The sequence below is a fragment of the Crinia signifera genome, chromosome 2, assembly GCF_055691185.1.
Source record: "Crinia signifera chromosome 2, ASM5569118v1, whole genome shotgun sequence".
NCBI classification, from domain to species: Eukaryota; Metazoa; Chordata; class Amphibia; order Anura; family Myobatrachidae; genus Crinia; species Crinia signifera.
The window spans coordinates 90,297,354-90,320,540 of NC_139218.1; the positions used below are offsets into that span (position 1 = coordinate 90,297,354).

At 44.8% G+C, this 23,187-nt stretch overlaps 1 protein-coding gene across 4 annotated transcripts in view; it reads right to left on the minus strand.

Annotated features, from left to right (window-relative positions):
- Positions 1 to 748: 748 nt before the first annotated feature.
- Positions 749 to 23,187, minus strand: part of LOC146058789 (arylsulfatase D-like) — a 28,014-nt gene continuing 5,575 nt past the window's right edge. For 2 of the 4 annotated variants that reach the window (XM_083171014.1, XM_083171013.1), the window contains exons 2-10: positions 20,994 to 21,143; positions 16,851 to 16,972; positions 14,476 to 14,598; positions 11,477 to 11,900; positions 8,896 to 9,032; positions 8,215 to 8,349; positions 5,082 to 5,244; positions 3,731 to 3,852; positions 749 to 1,218 (exon numbers count right to left, since the gene is read on the minus strand). In XM_083171014.1, the coding sequence (XP_083027140.1) occupies positions 869 to 1,218; positions 3,731 to 3,852; positions 5,082 to 5,244; positions 8,215 to 8,349; positions 8,896 to 9,032; positions 11,477 to 11,900; positions 14,476 to 14,598; positions 16,851 to 16,972; positions 20,994 to 21,136 (1,719 nt within the window). In that variant the 5' untranslated portion in view covers positions 21,137 to 21,143 and the 3' untranslated portion in view covers positions 749 to 868. The remainder of the gene's footprint in view (positions 1,219 to 3,730; positions 3,853 to 5,081; positions 5,245 to 8,214; positions 8,350 to 8,895; positions 9,033 to 11,476; positions 11,901 to 14,475; positions 14,599 to 16,850; positions 16,973 to 20,993; positions 21,144 to 23,187) is intronic. The other 2 variants (XM_083171015.1, XM_083171016.1) reach the window with 2 other exon arrangements.

A 23,187-nucleotide genomic window follows, 5' to 3' on the forward strand; every position in this document is an offset into this window, starting at 1 on the left:
GTGCACATCCCTCGTCCTCCCCTTCCCTTTTCACTGTACTTTGTGATGTTGATGAAAATGTTTAATACAGCATAACGACAAGTTGTTTATCCTTGAACAATCTGGAAAGCATACTTATCTCCCACCCTTCACTCTGTTATAGTCCGTTCTTCCTCAGGATCCTGCCCTAAATGCTACCACAGCTCTGTTACCTTTTTTGGGAGTGTGGGAAAATTAAACAGGTTTGGAACAAAATGATGGGGTTTGTTCGTTCCATCTTTACATCCTCTTTGATAGCAGACCCTTTAGTTTGTTTATGCATACACTTTTCAAACTGGGATTTTAATCATCCTAAAACAGGTGGTTATTCCACTTCTCCTCCCATGTTGTTCAGTGTCCCAAACCTCTGACGTCCTTACAGCTCCAGAGATCAGGATACCTTCTGACGTCCTTACAGCTGAAGAGATTAGGTATCCTGATACAGAGGGTAATTCTGGTTCCCTTGCAAATGCAAATTCACTCTCTAATGGACAAAACCATGTGCACTGCAGGTGGGGCTGATGTAACCTGTGCAGAGAGTTAGATTTGGATGGGGTTCGTACTTCAAACTAATATCTATAATGCAGTGTAACATAAAGCAGCCAATATTTACTCTGTACAGAAACAAAATAACTCCCCTAAATCTAACTCTCTGCACATGTTACATCAGCCCCACCTGCAGTGCACTTGGTTTTGTCAATCAGAGAATGAATTTGCCTTTGCGAGAGAACTAGAATAACCCCTATATACATTTCAGTACTTAAAGATCTGAGCTATACTCAAACAAATACAGATTTAATTATTTGTTATTTGTAAGTCATTGTTACAACAAAAATATATTTGTAAGTGATTAATCGGTCTCATCTTTATTGCACCAACAAAGTGGAAAGATTCCACAGCACGGCTGTAGCCTAGGATCCCACATATTGTTTCTGCCATACAATTGTTGAGTTACAGGATACAGCGTTGAGTTATGGTGTGCGACGGCCTGCTCTATGGTCTGCAGCACTTCATTATATAGCGCCAAGTCACTGGGAAGAGGATTGTTCTCGGAAGGATCATTGGTGAGATTGAAAAGTAATGGTGGCACATGGTAGATGACGTTATCTCCAGAACATGGACACAGCTTTGAACCATAACATGCTCCTTCTCCTGGTCTGAACTTTGGAGAGAAGTAATGGACCTTCCAGATGGTATCACCTAATAAAAACAGACAGGGTAGTTATATCTACTTTTGATTTTGATGCACCCATAGGAGTTATTCTTTGTATTAAATATTAAATGTAAGTAAGCCAATTATACCTTTAAAATATGGAATGCTAAAGCCAAGCACCCAAAAACCTAATGATTATTATTAGGATATTTTTGCCAGAAAATGAATAAACCATTGCAGTTGCAAATCCAGAACATGATAAATAGGGGCACCATGACAGGGGAGGGTTGGGCTAGAAAATGAGCATGGTCTCAGAACACGGGGCATACTGTAGGAGTCAGGAAAGGTTGAGCAACAAAGGCAGTGGGTTATGGGGAAGGTAATGGGGAGAGGCAGTGAGTCACAGGGTGAAGAACTCAGCGATAGAAAGAAAGAAGCAGAGGGTGATTGGGAGAGACAGTAAGTGCGGAAATTGCTATTCAGCGATTCCATCCCTCTGCACTTCTGCAGGCATCCCAATAGAAGGAATCCTGACCGGGGTCCGAAAACGATAAAATTACCTTCCCCATGCCCCCTAACCCTGCAGCCTATCCCTACCTTTCAGTGCCTTACTCTAACCTTCCCACCCCACAAACTAAACCTAACCCTCTAGCCCGAAGCCTTATATTATGTGTAACGGCATACGTGTACCAATGGTAGATAATCGGTGCTTGACGTGACCCAGAACAGAGGCGCAGAGTCTAACATGCCGAGGGGTGCTTACCAGGGAACCTCACAAGGGCCCTCTGCCTGTGCCACCTGGAAACTGCACTGGACAAGAGTTTATTTACCTGGAGTAATCAACCCAGGAAGGCAAAGTAATGATAACTGAATATTCAGTGTGGTTTTACTGTGACTGCTGGAAACTGCAGATATGGCTAGGATTGAAGTACTGAGTAGCAAAGTGACAAGGTATAGAGACAATGCAAGCAGGTATACAGTATTCCAGGCAAGGCAGGGTAGATAACCAGGATACAGGGCTAGGCAGAGCAGGACAGGTAAGGCAAGGCAGGTTTTCAGGATTCCAGGCATATCATAGCAGGTTATTAGGATACAATAACACTGAGGACAAGACAAGAACAAGGAACACCATCTAAAAACAGAAGTGAGACTTCGGGGACCAAAGTCTATGACCAGCAGGGCATGGCTGAGCTGACTGCAAGTTAAATGAGAAGTTGGCCAATCATAGGAAAACAGGCTGAGCTCAGGTAACGAGCTACTCCACCACAGCTGAAGCAACTGAGCTTGTGCACACACTGAGGCTTGATTACAGTTTGGGCACCATTATTGTGCCTGCACAGCTCTGCTGTAGTAAAGGCCCATACAAACTACAAGATTATCATCTTTACAATCTGGCTGGTTAAAATGAAAATCTGGAAATATTTGGAGCAAATGACAATTGACCATTTGCTCCTAAACATGGCTGGATGTTTATCTCTCTTTATCACCCTTGGATTTATCTCTTGTTAAGGCTTAATACATCTGCCCCTGGGTGTGGGCACCATAAGGCTGCTCACAACAACAGCGCAGAGCACACACCCTAATGCTGATAACAGCTGTGACTGCTGCCAGCCAGGAATCAGACTGTCAGAATTCTGACAGCAAGAAACACTAAAGCTGGATACACACAATAAGATTATCTTTCCAATCTGGCTGGTAGTAACAAAAATTTGTAAATGTTTGGACATAAATTACAATCAAAATTTTCTTGCAAAATCTGAACATGGACAAAAACAGTCATTTCCATTAATTGGTTAAATGGTTTTGTTTTTTTAGGTTTGGGAGCAAACAGTCAATTGTCATTTGCTCCCCAGAAATTACCAGATTTTCATTGTCAGATTGGAAAGATAATCTTATAGTGTGTATCCAGTTTAATCCTCCCTGCCGAATCCTATCCATACTGTAACTCCCTCCCCTGCAGCCTAACCCTAAATCCCCCCCACTAGTGCCGAAGCCAGCATACTGGTGCTTTACCTTCATACATGATACCTTACGTTAATGTTTGTGTAGCTCACATTACAAAGTAACCGCACGTAAGGAAATTCCACATTACCACTTAGTTTTGATGTAATTTGTCGTCTCCGCTACCCAATTCTGTACCCCACAATAGGCCCTGTCCCCCTACTTGGTATAAACGTGATTTCTGCCCCTCACTGAATGAGTGACATTATTTATATCATCAGGGGTGGGATGTACTAACATTCCCCGCCTGTCTCCACCGGCTACCACATTCTTACTAATTGCATATGCACTAACAGATGCAATTAGTAACGCAAAGGACATCTCTTGTGATCAGAACTATCCCTTGCGATGCGGCACCATCCCTGGACTTCCTGGTCTGATGCGCAGAGTGGCGGCACCCGGTGCGGGGCATGCTGGGAGGGATCCGTGACGGATAACCCACACAGCGTTGTGGAGAGAAGCCCATAGGCTTCTACAGGGTATCACCAGCAAAAGCAGAATCAACCAGAATCAGGCCCATGGTTCTATATTACAGTGTGTGATGGCTTCTATACTTACTAGAGGTTTGTTGCCATCGCACTGCATGTAAGTACTCATCACAATAATGAAACATGAACTTGTGCTCAGAGTCCGGTACAAGCCCTCGCACGAGAGGCATAAGGTCCTTGCCGTCAATTATTCTAAAGAGAAAACAATCAGTCATAATACTAGCAACCAGCAATCATTAATGTCATAGTGGATATCATAGCCTTTACAGTACTGCACACATATGGGCTCATTTAGACATGGACACATACAACGTGTCATGTGGGAGTGAACACCCTGCCACATGCCCTCTGGGACAATTATGTTTTAGGGTATAATTTGGGAATGCAGCCCTTCCTTATCTCTCCAGTAGAAGAATATCTGTATGGCTCTGGATATGATATGATGCCATGGAGCAGCCCAGCAACAGCAGCCCAAAGAGCCCTGCACCCACCTGTCCCAGATTGTTTTTAATCAGGTTGGAGTCCCAACATTCAAGACTGCACACCTCAGCTTGGCACTATGAGGGTAAGTCCTACTATACATATATGCTGAGTGTTAGTCTGTGGGACTGTGTTTGGGGCGCAGGGCTCTTTGGGCCGCTGTTGCTGGGCTGCTCCATGGCATCATATCGTACACTTTCCATCACCCCTTTAGTTTGTTTAATATATATGTAGCACCCTTCACATTTATTATTACCTCTTACTTAGGTAAGTCTTATCACGTATAATTTCCCCTATCCCTTTTACTTTCACTTCAATTTCACACTAATGTGATGCCATGGGGTGGCTCTGCTGGGCAGGCCTGTGGGGTCCTGTGCCCTGGACCTGTCTCAGAGTAGTGTTAGGGACTTGTCCTAATGAGGTAACCTGGACGCGGTGGACAAGCCCATAATAATGGCCATCATTATGCTAATAGCCTCCAATGCAATATAGCAAAGATTTTAAAAGGTCTAGCATATATATTTAGTGTGCACCTGCAAACTCCTCCTCCTGCTTGCTAGAAACCAGAATATCCTCCTAAACATCTGGTTTCCACCCCCAGCGCCCTACTTCCTGTCAGTCTCCTTGCGAATGGCATGAGTATAGAAATAAGTGCAGGACATCTTTTCCGGATGGCCTCGCACATGTGTTTTGCGAACCTTACGCATGCGCAGGGTATTGATAATCACCCGCTGTGTGGATTCGCAGCCCTGCGAACAGGTTTGAATCAGGGCCATAATTCCTACGATGTTTGGGGCATGTATGAGGATACAGAGGTATTAGTGTTATGACTTGCCAGAAGTGAAGTGGAGTTAACCCAATTTTAATGATTACAAATAGAAAACCTATATAGATTTCTGTATTTGTAAATAACTATATTTACCCATAGCAGAGTTACATACCTGTCCTGTGGTAGTACGCCTCCTCCAAGCTTAGTGACTGTAGTAAATATATCCATGAGACTTGTTGGCTTATCAATAGCTGTATTAGCAGGAATAACGCCTGGCCAGCGTAGTATTCCCGGCACTCGTATCCCACCTTCTAGTCCTCCCATGCCTTTACCCCCTACAGTGTGCAGAGCGGAGAGCTTTAGTACAAATTTTTACCGAAGACAAACATCACAATAGCTATGGCAAAAACAACACAAAACGCATTTATAGGCTAAGTGTACAATGATTATGCTTTATACCCTTATGACATTGCATAATGTTCAACTGCTGACTGCATGCCTGAAGCAGAGTTGGTAAGAACCTGGACATCTGAACTACTGTGTTTTGTGTACATGCATGTACAAATGTACCTATTTGGTCATATGCAGTGTGGCTTAAAGTGGTCCTCGTTTTCCCTGACATTGACAGGGGGGGGGGGGGTTTGTCAATGTCCCCCCCCCTCATTAGGAAAGGCCTGGGCCAGTGCCAGGGGTTTTGGGGTTCCCCTAAAAGGATAGTGGTCCCACAAGGAAGAGGTGTAGTCACACAGTAGTAACTCCAATAAACATTATGCCACATAGTTGCACAACCATATACACATTACACCACATGTAGTGCCCCTGATATATATTACATCACATAGTGGTACCGCTTATTCACACAGTAGTGCCGCTTTTACATATAGGAGGTCATTCTGATCTGCACACTCCCCTGTGCATTCGCACTGGGGATCAATGTTTTTTTTCTGCGCATACAGATAAACATTTAAGTGCATTTGCAGGCTCCGTTTGCGAATGGACACGTGACTTGTATAGTCGCCGCCCGGTTCGCAAAGAGCAGTGCAGGTGGGGGAGACAGGCATGGGTCGCGCCCATTGGAACACCCAGCATTTCCATGTAGGAGGGCACTGCAAATCTGAATTGAGAAAATGAGAGAGTTGAGAAATCATTCGATGGTCAGAAACCATCGGATTATTTCAGCCCCACACGCAATGCTGCAAATGGATGCAAAACATAATTTTGCATGTGTGTAGGGATTGTTTGTCGTGCGAGGGGGGGGCTCCTGTAGGCACCGTTTAGTTGGCTCGCTAAGCTGACCCCCATAATTTCCACAGTAGTGCTGCTTATACACAGATCTGTCTCAGTCACTCCAGCAGCTCAATGTCCAAGTTCCTTCAGCAGTTACATGCCTTGTGTCCCTCTATCCTTCTCTCACCCTGGCTTTGGCATGCACAGAGCTTGGTCCTCTTATTGGTTCCTCTTCACTTCAGCAGCGAAGATGGTATAACGTCACATACACCATGACTGAAAAAGAAGCCACTGGGACAGGCTTTTCTGTTGGAATTACTGTCCCGGACCCCGTTTCCCCTCACTTTAAGCCCTGGTGGTATGCATATTGCAGTGTGCCAGGCCCGGTCTACACCTGGTGCATTCACACAGGTTATACACCATGTACACAAGATTTACATTCAGACACCATCTTAGCAGTGGTAAGTATAGGTGTTAAATTACCTGTACTTGTGCACACACAGATCCAGGCTAGCAGATTGCGAAAATACCAGGCAAACTCTGGCCCTTATTCAAATCTGATCGCAGTACAAATGTGTTCTCAAAATGGGCAAAACCATGCTGCACTGCAGGTGGGGCAGATGTAACATGTGCAGAGAAAGTTTAATTTGTTTGGGGTTTATTGAAACTGAAATCTAAATTGCAGTGTAAAAATACTGCAGCCAGTATTTACCCTGCACAGAAACAAAATAATTCACCCAAATGTAACTCTCTCTGCACATGTTACATCTGCCCCACCTGCAGTGTACATGGTTTTGCCCATTTTGAGAACACATTTGTACTGGGATCTGATTAAGGGCCTCTGTGTGCATTCAACTCAGCACTGTTACAGCGTCCCCTCTTTTTTTTGGCCAGGACTGGGACAAGAAGAATTGCAGAGCTGGTGAGAGCAAGTTCCTTCAGACAGACAGAATTAATGGCACATGTCCTCATGGGTTGGGATCATTTGGTCTACAGCATGATGGTCGACAGTCATTAGGTCAACACCATCAGGTCGACATGGGAAAAGGTCATGTTTCTAGGTCGAAAGGTCATTAGTTGGACAGGTCGTTAGTTCGACAGTCAAAAGGTTGACATGGGGGTTTTCATTGTTTTGTTTTTTTACCTGAATGTCAACACAGTCGACATTGACACAGTTTAAAGTGCACTGCATCCGCTCGCTATGAGTCGGGCACACTATTTTTATTCTCCCTCCACGCCCTAGTGGATGGTAGGACATCAAATACCGCCTATCGGCACGTCGGCTAAAGAACCAGTGAAAAACCCCACGTCGACCTTTTGACTGTCGACATAGACTATGTCGAACTAACGACCTGTCGAACTAATGACCTTTCGACCTAGACCCATGTCAACCTAATGGTGTTGACCATCATGCTGTAGACCAAATGACCGCATCCCGTCCTCATGGCCCTTCTAGTGAAATATAAACTAGCAGACTTTGGGTCCAATTCAGACCTGTTCGTATGGGTCCGAAGTCAGTGGAGGGTCTGCGCATATGCACATGTACAGACCCCCTGTGCAAATGCCATCGCCGTATCACACTCGTGGAGTCGTTCGAATTGGCAGTGGAGGTAAGGTGTGGCATCAGGGGAACCCCAGCATTTTATGGGTGTCCAGAGAACGCAGTCGGGTTGATGCCTGCATGGGGCGAGTGGCTAACATCATGTCACGTCAATGGCCACCCCGTCTTCGGCGATCAGTGAATGGAATAAAAAAGTCAGTTTAGACTGTGTTCTCGGCAGGCGGCGCTGACCCGTCTGCTGGGCTGCAAGTGTATGCAGCCTAGAGAACAGGTCTGAATCAGGCCCAATGTACCATTTCAGTTTCATTTATCTCATCTATAAAGTGAACTGTAAATGTGAGTAGAGAAAATTCATGGAATTCCCCATTGATGCTGTGTACAGACGATGATCACAGACATGTATGTCAAGATTAATATATGGAGAAGAGAGACCAATTCTGCCCGGCCTCATTACCTAAGGTTAGACTAGTACACCATACTCAATAAACATAGATATTAATAGAGTCCAGGTCCCCACCTCTGTATATGCCATTGTTGCCTTTCAGATGAGGACTTCCCTCCATGCCTTCCAAATATGCACCGTGGTCAGAAGCAAAGTAGGTAAGTGTGTTATTAACCAATCCTTCCTGATCAATAGCATCCAGTATTTCTCCTGTAATAAAAAAATAAAAAGAAAGATATCCGCGTATGTACGTGATGCTACAATGGGCTACAATGCTACAATGGGCAGGTCTTGGAGCCTACTGTTCTCAAGGCTAAAATCCTTGGGGATCACTTAAAAACTGAGGCAGCAAGGAGTGGTGGCAGACTCACCAGCACTCCTACTAGCATCCATTACTGCAGCACTCAGTTTGGTGGCCATAACTTTGGCAGACTAGGACAGATAGAACCTCACACCTGAAGGCAAGGATGGAGAAAACCTTATTTTACAGACATTTTGAGCATAGCAACAATCTTGAGGGATGGCATCCTTGCAGCAACTGGCAGACCGGAGACACCAACTGAGACTGTGGCACTAGAGACCCTTTCTTGGGCTGGACACTTGAAGCACCTCCTCATTTTGAACATGGTCAGGATCCTGCACCCAACCCAGTTGCATGTGTGTTGCTCAGCACAGGATACATGTTATCTTTCCATCACTGGGATCTCTAGTATCAGTAACTGGAAACAGTTTGCGGTGAAAAGTAATAAAGCTTACCAATCATCCAGTCCACTTCCTCTACATTGTCTCCATACAAATCATGCTTGCTCCTTCCCCTAAACGTCTTTGTAGTGTAAAGAGGAGTGTGGATATGCAGAAAAGATACAAAGAGAAGAAAGGGTCCATCTTTGTTCCTGAAACACGGTAGGATAATGTTCTCAAAATGATGCATAATCAAAGGGTTAATTAGTAAAACAGGAAAAATTATGCTGTCCATCATTCTTTTTGGCAACTTATCAATAGAGGGCAATTGGGCAGATGAGAGGTGCTAAATTCCTCAGTAAATACTGGCCAGCAGTGATAAGTCGAGTCGTGATATTTGCCAAGTTAAGGATAAAGGACTTTATTAAGATCCGATCGCAGTACAAATTTGTTCTCAAAATGGGCAAAACCCTGTGCACTGCAGGTGGGGCAGATGCAGAGAGAAATTGGGTGGGGTGTGTTGAAACTGAAATCTAAATTGCAGTGTAAAAATAATGCAGCCAGTATTAACCCTGCACAGACACAAAGTAATTCAAACAAATCTAACTCTCTCTATACACGTTACATCTGCCCCACCTGCAGTGCACATGGTTTTGCCCATTTTGAGAACAAATTTGTACTGTGATCAGATCTGAATAAGGGCCAAAATGTACCAAGCTTCTAAAAATGAGAAGAGGTGATGTTGCCCATAGCAACCAATAAGATTCTGTCTACCATTTTCCAGGATGAATTAGGGATATATATATATAGACAGAATTATTTCTTGGAGAACGCGCTACCAGGACATGCAGCCAGATACACAGCCACAACCAGGAGCTCGTTTCTCCCATCACTTCCCCTGGCTATGGCTCACACAGGTCAGTGAAATTACACAGGTAATGAAGCTTATACAGAGCAGAGGAGGAGCAGGGAGTAGCCCCCCCCCCCCCCAAAAAAAAATAAAAAAAAATTGGGGGACCAGCACAGCCACATACACACTGAATTCTGTTGGGGTGCCTGACTGCGAAAAAGCATGTACACCAGAGGTGGTGCAGCACTCCACAAACGAGGCAAAGGCAAGTAGTATACAACTTTTCAATGCCAATTTATTCCTGATGAAAAATGCTAAATAAATTGGCATTGAACCGTTGTATACTACCTGCCTTTGCCTTGTTTGTGGAGTGCCGCACCACCGCTGATGTATATATTTTTATATATCAGAGGGGCTTTGTACTCACTATAATAATTAGTGGAGATGTCCTTGTGTTGATCAATGCATTTTAAGCCTGCAGCCCCCGACAAGGGACCCCACTTTTCTGCAGGATACTACTCTATTGTTAAAAATATTTCTGTAACTATCACATTTGTGTTCAGCCCTATGTGATCGTGCTTAGTGGGGTTTTGCCTAATGTTTATAGACAAAAACCAGCGATCTAGCAGGAAAGAGTGCAAGCACTGTCTTACCCTGCAGGCTATGGCAAAGCGTGGGACCGCACATCGCCATCGCTGCAGGGGCAGTCCCTTTAAACTCCAGGGGCCAAATATAATAGGGTGTGAGAATTAGGAAGTGAGAGATTTTCCATTTTTTTAGAGCATCTATCACTTGATTTTGATGTAACTGAGTAACGCTTAAAAAAAAAAAAAAAAAGGGAAATCTCACCCAAAATCTCTCACTTCCTGATTCTCACACCCTATTTCATTTGGCCCCAGGTGTGCTATCTGGTCTAATTAGAGTGACCAACCGTCCCAGTTTGCCCGGGACTGTCCTGATTTAGACCTCCTAAATCCCGCGTCCCGGCCAAACCCAGGGCTAAGGGCTAATACTGGGCTATGCTGAAAGTTTTTGCACTGGTCTGGTCTGGACTCTGGACTGTCTGTCTGGATCGGATCATGATGCCTTAGTCAGTATATAATGGGATTTCCATTCCCAATCCCAGCCAGGCCTAGCCAGTGGCAGTAGCCCTATACTAAGTACCTTAGTGACTAAAAAGTCGGAGGGCTGCTGCCCCCTAACCAACGACTTTCCTGGGGGGGGGGGGGGGGGGGGGTTGTCGAGCCCGCAACCCCCTGTCCCGGGTTGGCACTTTGGAAAGTTGGTCACCCTAGGTCTAATGCTCAATTCAACTTTACTTTAAAAAGGTGAGGCAGTTACCAACAGTGTTGCACCCCAAATCTAGCAATAGTAAGTGCCGTGGAAAAGTAACTACTCCATTTTTGTGAAACATTTGTGAATGCTATTAGTAAAACTAACATAACAAAACAGATATATTCCATTGTTATTAGAATATTTGGTTTATCAAAAGGAATATCCCTTTCAAATATTAAAACTTTATTTATATTTTTTGTGCCCACAAAAGGATAGCTTTATTTCTGGTGAACATCCCATTTTTCAGTTCCCCTTTTTCACCACTTCAGGTTTAAGGTTTAATAAAATATATTTTTTAGAAACATATAATGTTAATGTATAATAAGTCTCAGTGGGTAATATTTTTTATGTAACCTTACAAGACCTTGTGACTTAGCAGACAAGTCACTCGGCATAAATGTATACCTAGCTTTAAATATTAATCACGTTACTGTGTTACAAAAGTGCAATGTACATCAGTGCATAGGTTACCTGTTAATGAATGCCTTGGTTTCTCTAACTATTTGACCAGCTTTTTTTTCCAAATCCATTGGTTGTTCAAGAATTTCAAAGTTCTTCATCCAGATGCAGTCCCAGTACTGTTGGAAAGCATAGGCTACATACCAGTACATAAAGAAAACTGTACCAAAAAGGGTGAAAACAAAAATAATTTTCCAGGGTACGTTGATAAAATGCCATAAGTTTCCTGCTAGAAGTGTGAGCAGCGTAATAGCAAAAATCTGTGCATAAAACCATAGTCTTCTTTTAAAAGCCAAATGGCTCTCACTTGGCCTTGAGATCTCACAGTCATTCACAAGTGTGAAAGGAGTGCCATAGAAATAATCAAACCCATGATTTAATGGATGGTGACAAAAGTCATTTCTTGTTTCACAGTTGACACCAAGGTGCCATTTACCTGTAAAAAAAAAAAAAAAAAAAAAAAAAGTGTAACGGTTGATCATGCAAATTTAAAAAAGGACATTAATATGTATAATCCATGTATAAACGTTTATTCATTTAGCACTAACATACATTGAAGCACTGTGCAATTAGAAGAGTTATTTAATACCCTTAACAAAATGCAATAAAAAAGGTTTACTACTGTATTTGTCCAAATGCACCTAATTGTCCACCAAACAACTTCAGTCCATGCCCACATCTGGATCTCAGGAAACATCTCTGTAAAATGGAAGGGGGGGGGGGGGGGGGGGGGACATCGAAAAAACATCCCTTGCTACCAATCTGCTTACATTTTAGGAACAACTACTTTATGAACAACTTCTAAAATACTGTACTATGGCAACATATTATATTTTATTATTAACATAATCCAGTTATTTTCTATGTGTGTGAGATATGATGAAAAAAGGAAATTTGTTGTACTGTAAAAGTGGATAATATAACGCTATAACAAATGGTATGTGAATGGTGCCACCGGCCAGGACCCAAGGCCAAAAGGACCACACAGTTGATGCCCCAATGGTACATATTGTAGCTTCTAAGAGGTCTAGAGGAGGCATCTTATTCATCATCACACACCCCACACTGATCTTTCTGCTCTACAAGGTCACAATGTCATGTGTGGGAGGAGGTTGGGCACAGCAGGACCTAAGCAATTTGGTGCTCTAGGCAAGATTTTGTCTGGATACCCCAACACTTAATGCCTCCAATACATAAAATGCAATTTGGTGACCATTAAGTCCCCCAGTATATATAATATGCCACTTAGTGTTTCCCCATTGCACAATTCATTACATAGTATGTCCTTCAGCACCCTCCCAGTGCACAATATACTGTGCAATACAATGCCCTACATGCAACATCGTTCTTCCTTTTCGCTTCCTAACTGAACCCTCCCCCACAGTATATTTTATATACTTAACAGTGGACACAGCTTAGTGACCTACGTCTGTCAGGTCCACTTTAAGAATGGGTCTCACGCTTGTGGCTTCCTTAACTGCAGCAATAATTGGTAGTCTAAGTAAGGTGGCCAAGGCTGTTTACCAACATGATGGGAAAGATTGCAATGGGGAGCTTAACTGGCTCTTATGCTTCCCATAGGAGCAGCGCTCTCTGTTTTTTTTTCCAAATCCAAAGCTTTTGTCTATTGACTGTCCAAGCCAGCGGTGCCATCTCTTTAAGCTGTTGTCTCGTCTCTTCCATAGCCACCAGAGGTTTTTACGGGAAGTATTCTCACTCCACCGCCGCCAAACTGGCTCTTTTGCTCAGTGGTGTTTTTCATATGAGACACTCCAAGTATGTGGAGATTTCTGGCTAGCTTCATATTGGCTGTCAGTCCGTGAGCCATGATTGGCTCGCATTTGGCACCAAATACAAAAGCCAGCTGAATCTTCCCATTGTCTGATGGTCCCCAAGCCATGATTTGCTAACACCTGGCACCAGGGTTGAACTGCCTATGCAGGTCTACATAATTCCAGAATTTATACTCACCAATGCTGTCCCAGCATCGGCTGCTCACCACCACTACTGCATTTCTAGGATCAGACACTTTATCTCAGCACTGGCAGCCACCATGTCACCTCCGGGACACTTGTGATTTATGTCTGACCATATGTCCAGCTGTGGTTTGTTATCAGAATGCTGTCATAATAGGCATATTTTTACATAGAGGCCTGGAGCTGGAGTTCCATCAGCTACATTGCTAATCTGGTCCTGCTAGGTTACCACTACCCTACAAAGTTCCGGAGCCACTGTCACAGTGTAAGGCAGAACTCTAGGGACTACAATAAAAAGTATAGCTCATCCAGATGGAGCCGGCTCCATCATTACATGGGCTGTAGAAAATATCGCTAGCCCTCGCCAGCTCCTGCCAGGGGGCGACCCCCCCGAACCAGAGATGGGCAGGGACCTGCTGCCCAGCCGCCGAGAGAGTCCCCTTTCGCCAGTGCTCGCCAGAGGGGATGTTTTGGCAGGTGCCGGCATTGAATGACAGGCGCTACAGTACATCTGTACATTCTGATAACAACAGTATAATGGAAATTAACTGGAAATCTGCCAAGCACTACTATAAGACATAGTGTAGTAGTATGTGAATAGCAGAGGACATTGCTTCCAATCTGAATGCAGCCACTGTAAGTACACCTACATGGTTTGATCAGTTTTACCATACCTCCCAACTTCCATGGTTCTGTAAGCAGGACCTGCTGCACCAGAGGCATGGCTGTTCTTAAAAAAGGGGTGGAGCTTCATATGGGTGGGTCCAGGGCCACTGACAGGGGGGGTGCTGTGGGTACAGCTGTCCCGAGCAGCTGGCCCCACAATTCCTAGTGGCAGCCCGAGGTGGGTCTTGGTGGCGGGGGGCTTGTTTGAGCACCACAACCCTGGTTTTCATCATTTTGGTGGGCATAATATGGCCTGCAACTGAACATGGATATCAGGGATATGAAATGTCTGATATTGTTTACCTTTACAGTATGTTGTGTATACTGATCTTTTAATGAAATAATTGAGAGATGTCATTTAATGCTCACCAATGATTGCTGTAGAATAGCCTTGTTCTTTCAAGATTTTTGCAAATGTGGTCTCATTTGTAGGAAGCCCTCCAGAAACAGCATTCCACAGGACAACTTTATAACCTGTGTGACCAGTCATGCCTAAATAGTTCAAATATAAAAACAAAGGTGTCACAGTTTTTTTGTGCACCGGCATTAAAATCTTTAACACGACTGTAAGCACTATGCTTAGTTTATTTAAAAAAAAAGGTATTGTTAGGAGCATAAATAATAATAATAAAAAATCTATTGCAATATTTCATAATAACTTGAGTGTTCAGTACTAACTGTATAGTGTTCATAAAACAATAAATCATAAAGTGCTCCGTGAAGTAATTTAATTTAAATATTCATTTAGTTGGATACTATGACGATATGAGGGTTATAAATAATCAGTGATCCAAATAATAAATAAAATCACAACTTTTATAAGGTGTGCCCAAATGAAAACGAGACTTTTGCTGTAGCGGCGTTGTATCTAAATCGCAGTGGGTTAATGTGTTTGCCAATAGATGACTTGGTGTTTTTCACACAGGCCTGCGAAACAACTTTCCAGGAATGAAGAAACCGAGGCGAAGTTGTTCACTACACATGCGGATGTGGGAAAAACACCATGCCATCTATCAGCAAAGACATGATCCCACTGTGATTAGACACAATGCCGCTACAGCAAAAGTCTAATTTTCACCTGAGCATACCTTACAGAAGTAGAATCAGCATTTTCAAATCATGCTCCTCGACAGTGGTGCGTCCAAGTATCAGAAGTAAAGAGATTGCTTCCCTTTTCCTTTGGTACCACCTTGCCATACTACTGCTGACTATACATGCTAAAGTGACCATTGATGGTGAGGGATATTAAGGACCCCTTTCCAATTAAACTATACAAAGTGTAGCCTATAGGACAGCTAACAGAATGTGAAAATGGTGTTGGCTATTGGGTGCAAATTTTGTGGATTCACCAATTAAACATCCCTCATAGAGACTTATAGGGTGGAATGTAATCCCGCCCAAGTTCGGCGGTAGTGTGGGTTGCCGGCTGAACTCGGACGTTTCTATAAAGGAGCAATCACTTACAAGACAAAGCATGCCTTGTAAGTGATTTCTTCTTTTAAAAAAAGTTACATTCCGTCCATAAAACAGTAGTTTCTTCTTTTGCAGTTACAATTGTGCAATTGGAGATATATCTTGGGTAACTCACAAAAACAGGTGTTTTCAGGGGATAAGCACATAGCCATATTAATGAGTGGATGCTGGGCCCCCTTCTGCCAGAGGGCCACCCTGATCAGAGCACATTGAGATCACGGTCCTGTTCCAGTGAGTATATAGGGGGTTATTCTGGTTGATTTGCATGGATGCTAATTGGCATCCTTGTGAGTCAACCAAATCCCGCCCTGCGAATGGTGGTACGCCTTCCCCCTTGCAGTGTGTGATCACACGCAGGGCCTGCAAATGGATGTTTAACACCCACATAATTCGATGGTCACCTACAATCAAATGATGTGGAACATAAATGCATATATCTAAGTGACTCCCAGGTCACTTAGATTTGCGTGCACCCTTGGGAGGAAGTGGGCAGGCAGCTGACATTTGTGATGTCAGCTGTCCGCCCGTGGCACCGATGTCATGGCCGCAGCCTTGGGTGCGTGCACCCAGTGAACAGTCTATTCGCCATGGCCGCATGCCCTCCGGCATATGCACATGAGCAGAAATGCAGCTGCGCATGTGCCAAACATCGGGCCCTGTACGAACGAACTCTGGCTGCAAACAGACCAGAATAAGGTCCATAGTACAGAGGTTGCTGCTATTCTTGCATGTGGCAAGATGAATGATACATTAGATTTTATTTTCCTATGTGTATTTTAGGGTTGTTTATTTGTTCCACTGCAAAAAAGAAGACTAGCAAGCCTCATCCTCAGCAGTCTTGGGGGATATGCTGAGTGTTTTTTGTGAATGACTCTTAGGTGCCCCTACACTGCCTGCGACGTCTCGCAGCAGTGTATTGACACCCGACAGAGTGCGAACCGCCTTCCCGGTGGCAGGGACACATGCGATCCGTTGTGATGGATCGCATGCGTCCCTGCTTCCCGCCCACCCCAGAATGGGTGGTCGGACGGCCAGCCGGTCCGACCACCTTGTCAGCTCCGATGTGCACAGGACCGCGCATCGGACCCGACTATGTCAGGGAGAGGCGATTTGGTCCGATTTAACAGGCCGATTGGTCGCAATCGGCCAAAATCGGACCAAATCGCCTCAATGTATGGGAGCCCTTACTTAGCAGGCTTGTTTTTTCAAAGAAAAATCTAACTTGTGAAAGCTACACAGCTAAAGATTATAATCTTTAAAGTACACATTACCTGTTCTGATTGGGTACCGGCCGGTCAAAAAAGCAGATCTACTTGGGGAACATAGGGAAGCAGCAGCAATGTGTTGTGTAAGCTTTACACCTCCTCTTGCTAATCTATCAATGTTAGGAGTCCTAAAAATAGAAAACATGACTTTACCATGTCACCTACTAAGCCACTGAAAACCAACATCATTAATAAAGATTCACCTCTACAAGGAGCAAAACCACATGCAGTACTCAATATGTACTGTACCTTGTGCCCAGTATCGAGGAGAGACCACAGGTAAAGGCAATATTAGTAAACACGTAGGGCCAAATGCACCCATGGGCCCATTTATCAAACCATATTTGCGGCTAAATCCCCGAAAACACCCGTTTAAGTATCACCAAAATGTATCAAAGGGGGACCTCCGATCCCTGCTGCGATCCCCCCTGCACCGCCACTGGCCGCATCCCCCATAGGTTTCTATGGGGGATGCGAAGCTGCCCGATGTATTAACATCGGGCAGCCCGTCGTCGCATCCCTGGGCTATCGCCATTCTGGCATGGCAATAGCCCATTGTAGCCTATGGCTGCGGGATCGCACTGTCAAGCGGGGCAGTGCGGTTAGAGGGGTCGGCGGGGGTCAGTGCATAACCGCGCATGCGCAGACCCCCGGCTTCCGGGTCAGGGCTTCGCAGGGACGGCTCCTTTTGGAGCCCTGTCCCTGCGCCCTTCTAATGATACATCCAGGCGGTATTTCACAATACCGCAATGCGATGTCACCGCGGGCCGTCATCGCTCTAGGTTGATAAATGCGCCCCTAAGCGATAGATACAGTAAGTTACCAATCAGCTCCTAACTGCCATGTCACAGGCTGTGATCAATCCACCAGCCTCTGTCATTTTTTTCACGCTACACTATCATTTTTTAAAGTTTAGCACATCTGGCCCTCATAGAGGCTGATGCAGAGTGGATACAAAATGAGTGCACGAAAAACAGTACATGCTCTCATATTCAGGACTGCCCAGATCATTCATGTATTTTTATTTTTTTTAACTTGGATAGAGTAAATTGGGTGTAGTCAATGATTTGTGTGATCTGTGACAGTGAGCAGGGCTGCCTGCTCACTGTCACAGCTCGCAGGGTCAGTATTCATCTGATAGCCCCGCACACGCTGTTTCCCCCCCTCGCCAGGTTTTTGGAGCGAGGGGGAAACTGCGTGGCAGCCGCTACAGTACAGCAAGGATTTCCCCGCCGTGTTGCGAGCAGGTTAGACAGCTTGCTTGTTTTCTGCGATCCCCGCCATTTAACCCCCTCGCTGGCCGCATTGAATACACCAAACTGTAAGGCACCTGCAATGGATACCCCCTACTTACGTGTTTCAGCAAATTACTGTAGGTCTTTATTGTACATATTTATGTTAACACACAGTTACTGCACACTGCCTCTGTAAGAATGCTCATTCCCACCCCTGATCATAAATGAAAATACAATCTAGACGCAGGTAATGACACGGGTGTGGTATAGGGTTCCGACAGTCGGGATCCCGACAGTCATTAGCCCGACGTCGGGATCCCTACTGCCCGGGTCATGGCCCCCACAAGGGAAAATAGTGGGTGGCCATCGGGCACCCGTCTGTCTGCGTTTTGAGAGTCGGGATCCCGACTGTCAGGACCGCGTCCGGCACCCAATGACACAGCCTATAAATGTGGACACAAACAATATTTCTGGACCATGTGCTGTGTGAAAACACATAAAATACAAAATTGTATCAGCCCCAGAGAATATAAAAAGAAAAACATAGGGCCTTATTTTGGTTCATTCTTTCTGACAAAATCCTTCTTAGATGGACAAAACCACGTGCACTGCAGGGGGGGCAGATATAACATGTGCAGAGAGAATTAGATTTGGGTGAGTAATTTTGTTTCTGTGCAGGGAAAATACTGACTGCTTTATTTTTACACTGCAATATAGATCTCACTTTGAAGTAAAACCCCACCCAAATCTAATTCTCTCTGCACAAGTAACATCTGCCCCACCTGCAGTGCACATGGTTTTGCCCATCTAAGAAGGATTTTGTCAGAAAGAATGAACCAAAATAAGGCTCATAGTTATGTGTATTAAAATAAACTTTAACATGTGTTCACAATAACTGTAACAGAGATACTTAAATGTACTGTATACTACTGTATGTATCCCACCTGCCTGGATTTAGGCAGAACAGTGCCTACTTCGAGGTCTTATTTGTAAAACTGTACAGGGACTCAAAACACACTCAAAAACAAACTGTGTAAATGAATCACCCAGTGCCTAGCCATGCACCATTGGACATTCCATTTGGCTGAGGCTCTAGCATAATCTCACATTAGCAGCTATGACAAAAGTCACAACCACGACTGCATTAGCATGTACCTCTGAATCAGGCTTTAAATTACTTCCTAATGATTATAGTTAATTTATAAAAATGGTAAATTAATAAGGTGAGAGAGTTATATTGAGGATGGGGTGTTGCCTACAGCAACCAATCAGATTCTACTTCAGGGTTGTCTACCCTCCCGGAATGGCCGGGAGTCTCACGAAAATCAGGTCCCCCTCCCGGCCCCCCGGAAATGTGGGCAACCCTCCAGGATTCAGGGGGATCCCCACTTCGCCCCCGATAACAGCATTTAAATGCAACAATCCGTGGGTCTCAGAGGAGGGGGCGGAGCTATAATGTCACAATCGCGTAATTTTAGCTCTGCCTCCTCCACGGAGATACATGCATTAAGCCATTTAAAACCTGGGGGCGAGGCTTAATTTTGTAACGATCAAGCCCAGCCCCCGAATGGCTGCTGAAAGTCACCTACCCGGGCTTCTCCCGGAGAGGAGAATCTAATAGTCGGCAACCCTGTTCTACTTCTTATTTAGCAGCTGCTAGAAGAGAATAGATCAAATCTGATTAGTCGCAAAGGTAGAACTTCCATCTTTGTAAATGTATTTGGTACTCTTTACCTAGAAGGGCGCCCACGATTCTGATCGTGGGCATCATTAGGAAAAAAAAATCGCGTCGGTCGCATCGCATGCGACCAAAAAAATAGCATGCGATGCGACCGACGCGATTTCCCATAGGGAACAATGTTAAATGGCCCACAGAGGCCAAATAGGCACCCTGAAGTGTGAAATGGCCCCCACAATTGTTAACGCCACCCCACGATCAACGTCAGCTCGAAGCGTGGCGAGCGGCGGCGGTACGCGTCCTACGACCTTTTCATTACCCACTATCCACGTCGGCGTGGAGTTGAGAACAGAAAGTGTGGCGAGCGCAGCGAGCCCGAAGTGTGGCGAGCCCCGCGAGGGGACGCGGACAGCTGTGAAGCCCGCGAGGGGACGCGTATACCTGTGATGGTGTCTGCGTCCCCTAGCGGGGCGCGCTGCGCTCACCACGCTTCGGGCTCGGTGGCTCATTGCGCTTGCCACACTTTCTATTCTCAACTCCACGCCGACGTGGATAGTGGGGGTATGAAAAGGTCGTATGACGCGTACTGCCGCCGCTCGCCACGCTTCAGGTTGATGTTGATCGTGGGGTGGCGTTAACAATTGTGGGGGCCATTTCACACTTCAGGGTGCCTATTTGGCCTCTGTGGGCCATTTAAAATCGGGTCAATTGAGACATTGAACAGGAAAATCAGGTCAATTGGGACATTTAACATTGTTCCCTATGGGAAATCGCGATTTTTTAGTGCATGCGATGCCCGCCCTTCTAGGTAAAGAGTACCATTTATTTTTTTAATAAAAAAGGTATATATATATTGCACTTTAAAACCTTAGGCAGAATGGGGATGGCAATTAATTTATATACCTACTTTATGCTGGTACTGTATATAATTATTGTAATACTGTTTAAACAGTTCAATAGAACATATTGAACAGTGTGTAAAGAGATATACATTATCAGCTCTTTAAATTTAGGAGGTGTTTTCACGTTTTTAAATTCACCAACATATCAGCACTGGAGAACCCAAACACCACTCCGATGCTTGCCTTGTGTGCTCTGCCTATCTTCTTAGCAATAGATCTCTTTGGGGACGGAGGCGTAAATAGTAAGTGACGAAAGACACAATTTGTATCTCTATTTAAGAATTAGAGCAGCACAGTGCCCAGTGGATACCAACGTTACATAGCAGATTGTTACCTTATCGTATTATTCCCAAAACAACCGACATCCCCGATTCCAAGATCATCAACCAGAAGCAGTAATATATTTGGCTTTTGGGCATTTGCTTCATTTATTGGGTATAAACATAGGAGCAGAAGAAGAAACTGCTGAAGAACCATTATATTCCTGCAATGGAATAATTCATATTAACCCTTTGAGAGCCATGGGAATTTGTCAATATAGGGTGTAAAAATTGCGACGCAAACCTTTTTATTAAAACCCTTTGAGCGCCAACGTTGTTGTGAGAGATTCTCAAAATATCCGTAAAAAATGCCCCAGTGACTGTTTTTTTGGGTGCAACATTGAACTAAACTTCAATGAATTGACTTGGAGGTTTTTGTATTTATTTATACTAAAAGAACAGTCGCTGTGAGCAATGCTGGCATTTCTAGCAGATATTTTAAAGATTGCTCACAGCAACGTTGGCACTCAAAGGGGTAGTAAATTTGGGATAAGCAATCCCTGCGGCGCTGTTTATTAAGTTGGCGGGGTCCCTGCAGTGACTTGGAAATAACTAGCGCTATCCGCCGGGCAGCGGCGCGGGAAGCGCTTCTGATTTTGAAAACACTGGCTGCCCGCTGATTGGCTGAATCTCAGCAAAACAGTGTGCGGCCAGTGTTTTCAAACCCAGCAGCGCTTCCCGCCGCCGCCCGGTGGGTAGCGCTAGTTATTTCAAAGTCACTGCAATACACAGCGCCGCAGGGACCCTTCTGACTGCGGCTTGCAGACAGCGCCGCAGGAACCTTCGTGCCGCACGGACCCCCTGTTCGCTCCCGGAGGTTAATTTGGCACTTCAAGTGACAAATCGTAACCAGTCTCCCGGGGAGCTGCCAGAGGTCTCTACAGGGCAAACTGGTCCGACTTGTCCTTAGATCAAGTGTATGGGGACCTTTAACTGGGATGGGAGGGGGCGCAAAATTTGTTGTTATGCCACTGATTAGGGATCATGCACTAATGAAATAATAATAATAATAATAATAATAATAATAATAATAATAATAATAATAGTTTCCTAGCAAGGCGCCCGTCGGGTTGATCGCATGCCTTAAGTTTAAGGTACTTAAGGCATGCGATCGACGCGATGGACCCGATTTTATGTCAATCACCAGTGTATTTGCCGGTGAAAGACAAAATCGCGTTGATTGGGTCCATCGCGGCCCATTATAATGGGCTGCGATGCGACCGACGTGATCAACACGATTTTCCCATATAGGGCGGTATTCAATGAGCCTGATTCGCCATGTTTTTATGGCGAATTTGTGCTGTTTGGCGAATTTCTGACTAAAACGGTGAATCACCCTATTCAATGACCACATGGCGAATACATTTCAAGGTTTTTTTCACCATGATTCACCGAGTAGCAATCGCTATCTTTTTATGGTGAAGTGGAATGTGAACTTTTAAAATAAAGTGTTTTGTTTTTTAGATTTGGTGTCAAAAAAAATCAGGAATTTTATTCTGAGGAGGGGCATGCTATTTTTATTCATGTGCTGTAAGCACATGAATATTATATATTTAATTTAGAAAAAAATTTTTTTTTTTTTTTTACACAGCAGCCAGCAGGGGGCGCCGGAGCCGAGCCGCTCATTACATATTCATATATTCACTGCACCCGATCGTTACGATCGGGTATAGTGAATATACGTCCCCTGCTGGCACCCCTGGGGGGCAGCCTGTGCTGCCTGGCACCCGGGGAGCCCACCTACCCCCCACAAAGTTCTGGGGCAGGCAGAGAGACTTCCATCTCTTTGCCTGCCACCGTCCTCAGGCTCCCTGCGGCAATCGCCGCAGGAGCTCATATTCGCCAGTCAGGGGCAGCGAGCCCCTGACACGTTGAATACCGGAGCCCGCCGGCTCTGGAACGTGGCGAATGTGCAGCGAATCATAAAAAGGATTCGCTGCACCTTGCAGGTATTCTCATTGAATACCGCCCATAGAATAATGTTCGATTATTTTTAAAGTTAAAATCTGGTTGATCAACCCGATTTTACATAGGGAACATTGGGAAATGGGCCAATTTCTCATTGTATAGGGCTAGAAAGTATGGTTAATGGCCCCCCATTGTTAACGCCACCCCACTATTGACACCAACCCGAAGCGTAACGAGTGTAGCGAGCCCGCGAGGGGCGGCGGTACGCGTCCTCGGACCTTTTCATACTTCCACTATCCA